General features: G+C 40.7%; 1 protein-coding gene across 1 annotated transcript in view; it reads right to left on the bottom strand.

The window, feature by feature from the left end:
- Positions 1–8,585, bottom strand: part of TNFSF10 (TNF superfamily member 10) — a 31,611-nt gene extending 23,026 nt beyond the window's left edge. Inside the window, exon 1 of the mRNA XM_070753627.1 lies at positions 8,307–8,585. Within this exon, the coding sequence (XP_070609728.1) occupies positions 8,307–8,429 (123 nt within the window). The 5' untranslated portion in view covers positions 8,430–8,585. The remainder of the gene's footprint in view (positions 1–8,306) is intronic.
- Between the last annotated feature and the right edge of the window lie 303 nt (positions 8,586–8,888).

The following is an 8,888-nucleotide window of genomic DNA, read 5'->3' on the forward strand; positions in this document are numbered from 1 at the left end:
CATTAGCAACTAGGATCAAATACTATTTATACCAAAAATATATTCTCCATAAAAGTGAAAAGTCTTTTTCATTTGTTTTGTAATCCATGCTTCTTGTTTCAAAAGCAAGACAGCATAGTAGAGCTTAAGGAAGGCATTGTCTAGTCATAAAACTCTGTCCATGTCAGGAGCAAATAACCAGAAGCATTATCCCGTTTCCCTGAAAATAAGACCCCATCTTATCTTTTTTTGAATCCTGAAATAGGTGTTTGGTCTTATTGCCACGCACTCAAAAGCTTGATTAGACTTATTATCAGGCAATGTCTTATTTTGGGGAAAATTGTTGGAATTCAAATTATAGAAGAATTTCATTTTAATGTATGCTAATTAGTGTATATTTAAAGTGACAATAAAGTTATTCTAAGTCTAAGTCTATTATTGCTACCTATATACAAGTAGCTCTCAACTTACAACAGTTCATTCAGTGGCCGTTCAAAAGTTATGGCTGACCGAAAGTGACGACCATGTTTCAGAGTTACAATCTTTGTAGCGTCATGACCAAGTGATCAAAATTGATATGCTTTGGCAACTGATCCCAAGGTCACGTGATCACCTTTCACAAAGTCAGTGGGGAAGCAAAGGGAATGGGGAAGCCAGATTTACTTAACAACTGAGTTACTAACTTATCAACTGCAGTCATTCACTTAATAAAAAAGGTCATAAAATGGGGCAAAACTCACTTAACAAATGTTTCACTTAACAATGGAAACTTTGGGCTCAATCTTCAAACTTTTATCTTGAGGACTACCTATACAAGAATCTGGTCAAGTATCCTGTTTCCCCCCAAATAAGACATCCCCTTATAAGACCAACCATGCATGGCAATAAAGTCAAGCGCTTATTTTAAAGTTCAAAAAAATATAAGACAGGGTCTTATTTTTTGGGAAACACATTAATAGTCAAAATTAAATTGGCACTAGATAATAGAATTCAGGGAAAGGGGAGAGAGATTTGAGTTTCTTGTGGCAATGCAATGTCTCCAAAGTGATGACATGTTTAACCTCTCCTTTTAGTAACTCATCTTTTTCTCCTATAACCCATAGATTAAAAGCTATTTTAAGCTATACACACATAACTGTGCCCTGATTTAGTTTAAGATTCAACAGTGGCATTCGGGTAGAAGTAACAAGCAGTAATTCCATATGTCTGACTTAAGAATAAACTAGACTAGAGGGAGTTCCCGAAACAAAATTGTGCCTAGAATTGCACATTAAGCCCTTTCATCTAACCGGCAGAATGAATATTCCATGATTCAGATTTTGAATCTGACAATAAATTGTCATAGGCCAGTGCTAAAATGTGAGCAGCCAATCAAGAACCTTTCAGCAGACAAACTCCACCTCTTGGGGCTAGAATATGGATGAATTTTCATAATACTCAAGAGGCTGTCATGTCTGCCAATCTATATTTGCCTGGAGTAGTTCCATGGCAAAATAGGCAGCAATAACATTGTTAACAATAACAATGACAACAATCATGACAGACAGGCACCTACCAAATAATACCCCAGACCTAACAATTGTCAATAAGAAAGACAAAAAAGTCTTAATAGTAGAAGTAGCAGTGCAGGAGACAGCAGAATACAAGAGAAAGAACTGGAGAAGATAGCAAAATACAAAGACCTACAAACAGAAATAGAATGACCGCCTTTTGTTGCATGAATCCCAGCGACCAGTTAGGTCCCACAGATTTAGCCTTCTCCGGGTCCCGTCGACTAAACAATGTCGTCTAGCGGGACCCAGAGGAAGAGCCTTCTCTGTGGCGGCCCTGACACCCTGGAACCAGCTCCCCCCCCAGAGATTAGGATTGCCCCCACCCTCCTTGCCTTTCGCAAACTTCTTAAAACCCACCTCTGCCGCCAGGCATGGGGGAATTGAGACATCTCCCCCAGGCCTATATAATTTATGCATGGTATGTTTGTGTGTGTGTCTTGTTTTTTAAATAAGGGGTTTTTAGAGAATTTTTAATATTAGATTTGTGATACATTGTTTTTTATTATTGTTATGAGCCACCCAGAGTCTGCGGAGAGGGGCGGCATACAAATCTAATAAATAAATAAATAAGCAAGCAAGCAAGCAAGCAAGGAAGGATAGTACCCGTAGTAATAGCACCTTGGATGCCATCCTAAACAACTGGAGCACCACTTGAACATCACTGGCATTAACAAATTCAGTCAACTGCGGAAGGTGGCTTTATTTGGAACAGCTTCCATATCCTGCCATGATCTCTGTAACACCATCAAACATCCAGATGTGCCTATCCCAGGTCCTTGATAAGGATTAGATAGACAAAAATGCCAAATCCAGCCTAAACATCTGGCTGACTGTGCAATGATCAATAATAGAAATAGCATTTATTTATTTATTGGATTTGTTTGCCGCCCTTCTCCAAGACTCGGAGACTTATGTACACCTTCACAGTGCTTTACAGCCCTCTCTAAGCACTTTACAGACTCAGCATATTTCCCCCAACAATCTGGGTCCACATTGGAAGGATGGAAGGCTCATCAATCTTGAGCCTCGAACTGTCAAACTGTTGGCAGCCAGGAGAAGTAGCCTGCAGTACTGCATTCTAACCACCGTGTCACCAAAGCTCCTAGTTATAGGTCCTAGTTATATGTAACTCCTACATACAGTAGTAGTTATATACTATTATATAATACTTCCTCCTTGATTATTTTTTCCTCTCTCTTAAGAAATACTGGGTTTATATAATTGTACTCTGGCACCCACAAAGTTCCCCAGAAACTGCATTTTAGGAAGTATTAAAAGTTAGTCACACAGAATGAAGCATTGGAAATGTGATGTAGCTGGGTTTAACTTCTGCCTCCTAGACAATTCAGCAATTGTTATTTTGGAAAACAGATGTCAAGAAAAAGAAGAAAATCAGGAGAGGCAACTGTATGATGAAGGGATGTATATATGAAAGCTTCGGGACACACTGAACTTTAAACTTGCACCATTCAGGAATGGCAACAATTCAGTTAAATTCCACCTCCCATTGTGGCCAGAGATAAAGGTTATGAAAATTGTAGTTAAACTTCTAGAGGAACACAAATAATAGAACTAGCCTGTCTCAAGAATTTTTTAAAAACATTGCAATACATTCCCTAGTTCATGCTCTTATTTTAATAATATAAGGATTATTTTTTTAAAAAATTCTCATTGATTTCATATTTAATTTAAAATACCCTATTTTCTAATCCTCTCTGTGTGTAAGTTGTGAAAATTGTTAAACACGAAATAATCACAGGAGATTCTAACTCCCCATCCCACCCTCCTCGGCTGCAAAAACAAAATGCTAAGAGAAACAGGAGGAGTGACCAGGGGTTGGGCTAGAAGACCTCCAAGGTCCCTTCCTGTTCGATTGAATCTTATTATTTGAAACATAGTATTATGAAGGAAACTCTCATTTTAATACTGGATGCATTTTAAAATTGTTCTCTTTACAAAACATTACAGCCTGAAAAAACTTATCTTTTAAAGAAAAATTTCAACCCAAGCTCCGATAATTCGCAGGATGCCTCCAATGCAGTGACAGATTATGTTCAGACAATAATGATAAAGTTATTTGAGTTGGAAAATGTGTGAAGATAAGAAGTGGGCTTTTAGACAGCTTCTTAATTGACAACACACTCCTTTATCTGGCTGATGTGGAATTAAAAATGCAGGACCCAAAGCAAATAACCAAGGCTCATCTATTATGTAAATATATGTCTGCATCATGTTCTCTTCTTTTTTTAAAAAAGTGTAAATATCAGTGCTTGTCTTTTACTAGATGATATGTCTGTTACTATGAGAAGCCTAATAGTATGTACTGAACAGCAAACTCTAACTGTATATATTGAATAATAAACACGGAAGTGCGCCTGGGTTATTTGCTTTGGGTCCTGTTTTTTAAATTCCCCATCAATCAAACAAAGGGAGTGTTACCTGTACAGTATTTCATTTCACAGACCACAAACTTGATTGAAGTAACCAATAGTATAATAGGATAAATAATCTTTTTTTCCCCAGAAAGAGTCAATCTTCTTCTTCCTCCCCACCTAGATCTAGTTTTACAGCTCTCCCGCATAACAAAGTTTTGATTACTTTACATCAATTCATGCGAACAAACAATAAGTAACTTGAGCCAATATTGTTAAACACATCCTGGAACGCACCAGATCAATTTCTATTACCCAGTACAAACGCTGCATCAGCAATTTTTGTGCTGCAAGACACTGCATGTTGCAGCGTAGTCTTTCTCTCATTAGATCCCACTGAAGTCAACTGCAAGCAAGCGTAATTTGCCACATTTTAGCCTCCAGTGTTGGGCAAATACAGGCTGCATTGGTTAGCCTTTGATCTAGTGAAAATCCTGAATACTGGCTTATTTCACTAACCTTTGGTTCAGTTAAGCATGAGCAAAAGGTGCTGGGTTTGCACCCAACCTTTCTGCCTTTGGCCAAGTCCCAAAATAATCTTTCAAATCATAACAGGAACCTGGACATTGAACACAGTCCACTTCAGAGCATTTCGCTTTATCAAAACAAGAATAACCTTCCACTGTTTAGAAAGCAAGGCTAATCTGGGACATTTTTCAATAACCTTTGCTGACCAAAGGTTATAGGCAGTAGTCCAGTGTTGAAAAGTGCACTTAGGGCAAAAAAACAAGGAATACCTGTTTTGACCCCTGGAGGAATAAGGTGTATACACCTTTTGTTCATAAGGGTACTACTTCTCTCCAAATAAGAAATGCATCATTCTTGTATTGGCCATCAAGGCATCACACACTACCTTTAATTTCTTCCCAGTATCTTGGAGCCAAATATATGGGGAAGTTTTATTTAATCTGCTCAGTGACTCAGTTAAGTAGGTAGGTGGTTGTAGTCTACTAAAGATCTATGGTCGAGACAGATGAGATAATGGAGATACACCTTTGGCGACATTGGGTGATTAATGTACTAGTTTTACCTGGGGGTTTGGAAGAGCTGAGTGGGCTTTGTTCTTTTTAAAAGACATTATGTAAAGTTGGTTTATAGCAGCACAGAAGTGCCATTTCCTGCTCCCAATGTTTCAGCATTTGTAACTGCAATGGCCCATGAATACTAAGGAAAAGGGGGGGGGAGGCTGGGGTCTCAAAACAGCATCCCCTCCTCTCCATTTGCTCCCCAGTGGGCTGAGATAAGGGATTCCACTATTTTTTTTTAATTTCAGCACCAAGAGATGATTCTACCCACTAGGAGGTTGGGGCCTTTATACTTTATGCCAGAGTATGCCTAACTCCAACTCTTGCCTTAACAAACCAGGATCCAACAATATGTGACTACAGCCAATGGCTTAGAAAACCACTGGGAAAAGCATGGAAGTAGGCAGTCTGGGCAACTCCCTTGCTCTTCCTGATCTGCTGGTTGCAGGAAATGTGTATGAATTGTGGAAATGTGTGAAAGGAATAAGTCCAATGCAAGCTCTTCCTCTTGCCTGAACAACAGAATGGATGTGTGCCTGCAGGGCTGAGTTAGTTTCATCTGTACTATTCCTCTGCAAACAGTGCCTACAGGAGTTAAATAGCAAATTTTTAAACCAATTTTTTTCTTTTAAAGTTTTCCATGCAGATATAGCAACCTTGCTTTCCTTTTGCCTATAGGCCCCACGCAGGGGCCATTCCAAGGCAGTTAAATTTTTATAGTCGACAACTATAATTTTACATGGTTACATATTTTTGCTGGTAAGTGAAAAGGGAGGGAGCCTAGTATACAGTAGATCTAGTTCGGCCTTGTTATGGCCACATCAGATAGACATACCCTTACTGAGATTTGAACCTGTAGTGTGCTGCAGGCAAGGCAGGATATTAGCCTCTCTGTGTGTTAATATCCTGCCTTGTATGCAGAATGGTACAGGTTCAAATCCCAAGAAGGCAAAAGGAAAGCAAAGTTGCTTCCTCCCACATTTGGGAATACTGTACCAGGGTGGTTTTGACAGAAAATCAACCATGTCTCTTCCCTGGTAAAAAAAGCTGATTCGGAGACGAGCCTGTAGCACAGAGGTTATATATTCCTTTCTGTTGAACTTTCATTATCAGCAAAATATAATACACACATATGCATGTATATTTGTGTGTGTGTGTAAAAAGGCTCACTTTCTGCTTAGCTTAGTAATATTTTTCCAAGTCGAGAAGTGAAACATTCAACTTTCCCCCCACAGAAATCCAAAACTGTGCAAGATAATTTAGCAGCAAGACCTGTGTAATACAACAACTTTTAAACATATAGGCTGAACGTTGCAAGACGAGACTGGAACTGCTTCAGGGAAATTCAGTTTTAAATGAAGAAATGACTGTATACCGCCTACTGCAGAAATAGAAATCTTATCAGGTTGCAATGCCCAGTGGGAAGATACCATTCTCCCAGCTTTTGCTTGTTTTTATTAAAAGAAAACCCACTAAGAAAACAAAACAAACCCACAGAGATTGCTCCCTACCTTCTATACTTTTCAAAACTGGTTTGTCAAAACTTTCCCAACATGCTTGCTGGGGAATCCTGGGAGTTGGAGGTTGCCAAGTTTAGGAAAGTCTTCACTATACCAACCCAGGCCAACATGCACTCAGTGCTTCTGTAAAGAGTTCAAATCTTACCCCAGAAGCCAATTTATGGACAGAAACCCCAGGAAGGTCTCAGACAAAGAGAGCCCACTTTTAAAGCTGAGGTAAACAAAGGCCGGTTATTTTTCAGCCTTTTGTGAAGTTGTTAACCCTCTGGGGTGGGGGAAAGAAAGAAAGAAAGAGAGATAGAGAGAGAGAAAGAAAGAAAGAAAGAAAGAGGGAGGGAAAGAGAAAGAAAGAAAATAAATGAAGAAAGAGGGAGGGAGAGAAAGAGAAAGAAAGAAAAAGGGAAGGAGGGAGGGAAAGAGAAAGACAGAAAGAGGGAGGGAGGGAAAGAGAAAGAAAATAAATGAAGAAAGAAAGAAACCAAGGGGCTCCCTGGTTCTTGTTTTAAACCTGGTTAGTTCAGTGTCTTTCTTTCTTCCTTCCACATACATAATAATAAAAAAATTATTGTCATTGTCAAAACAACGAATTGTCATTGGCAACGAAAGTCGCGTGACACCCAGAGGCCAGTCCCACCATACATAAAATTAGAATAGGTAAGTTTAAAAATAGAATTAAAAATAGAATAAAATGTCCCACCCACTACAAATTCCCCACCCTAAACCACTCAACCATCTACATGACAAACCGACATACATACATACATACATACATACATACATACATACATATTTATTAGATTTTTATGCCACCTCTCTCCAAGGACGTTGTTCTTTAATGCATGAAACACAAGAAAAGGAGGCAGCAGCCGCTGTGCACTGATTTCGAGTGTAGAACTTGCTTTCTTTGCAAATAAGTAAAGTAACTGAAGACGGCAAAGTTTCGTTAGTTCAGTCCCGCTAAAACCAAGACCGTTCTCCCGCCATTGACTTGTCTCCCCCCTCCCCCTTCACACACACAAACACACACACGTACACAAAGCAACGTACAAAGGATTTCCGCCCGCTTGCACTGCAACCACGAGCCTTTCTTGCCAATTTAATCCCTCTGATCTTTATGGAAGGTTTACTCTGTCGAGTAAGCAAGATTTGGATGAGGGGGGAAAAGGGCCACTGGCAAATTCGGTCGGTCGTGAGGCAACTTTTATTTATTAGATTTATTTATTAGATTTCTATGCCGCCCTTCTCGAGGTGACTCAGGGCGTACAACATTATAAATGGAACATGTAAAGATATCTAAATGATTATAAAAATTATACTTTTGTTAACAACAACAAAAACATAGCACGGGGGCGGGGGAGCGGGGAGGAAAAGCGCCTCACTAAATCGGTGGGGGGAATAGGCCCGATTCGAGGGGAAAGAACCAGAAAGTTTCCGATCCGGGGAAAGGAAATAAGCGGCTGAGAAATTAATAAAGTATATTCGTGACGCACGGGGCGAGCGATCCTTAGCGACGCGGCTTTGTGTGCGAGGAGCCGATCCGGCCCAGTGACATAAATTGCAAATGGATCGGACCGTGCATTTTGCAGCAAAGTTGCAAAGTGTTGAATCGATCTCGCAGGCCCACAACAAAGGACCTGCAAAGGGACCCCGCTTGCAAAGCTTGTTGGAAGGGAACCGGGGAGGGGGGGGCTGAATAATCTTCCTCTTTTCTTTTTTTTGCAAGCAGTTAAAAACCTTCCCTTCTCTCCCCTCTCCCGCCCCGCCAGACGAACCCCCATTCACGAACGTCGCACCGACCTGCTGCAGCTCGTTGGTGAAATAAAGGAAAGTGATGGCCACGAAGATGGATTGCAAGAGCACGGCGAAAATCAGGATGAGCCCGCAGGTTTGGCCCGTGCTGGGACCGCCGGATGCCAGCATGGTGGTCGCTGGTGGACAACAGCAACAACACACAAAAGAATTGGGGGGGGGGGGGGGCACGAGCGAAAGAAAGGAAGGAAGAAAGAAAGAAAGAAAGGGCGGGCGGGCGATGGGCGACCCTGCCCCGTATGGAGACAGAGGCCCGTGGGGCTGGGATTAGGGGTGGTTAAGGTGGAGTCAAAGTCCGGACTTCGTTTTTCAAAGCTCGCTTTGCTCCTCCTCTTTTTCTCTTTCTCGGCTACGCCTGTTTGTTAGTTTTGGGAAGTTGGGGAAAAGATCCCAGGATGGGAGAGAAGAAAGGAAGGAAGGGAAGGTCTACTGGAAATGCTCCAATCGTTCAGGCTGCTTCCTGGTTATCCCGAAGGTCCTTTGTCCAAAAAGGCCACTGAAAAAGTTTTATTGGACGAGAAGCGAAACTTTTTCATAGAAGAAGAAAAAGACCTCATGGTCCATCTATTC

Source organism: Erythrolamprus reginae, chromosome 5 (genome assembly GCF_031021105.1).
Source record: "Erythrolamprus reginae isolate rEryReg1 chromosome 5, rEryReg1.hap1, whole genome shotgun sequence".
Taxonomy (NCBI): domain Eukaryota; kingdom Metazoa; phylum Chordata; class Lepidosauria; order Squamata; family Dipsadidae; genus Erythrolamprus; species Erythrolamprus reginae.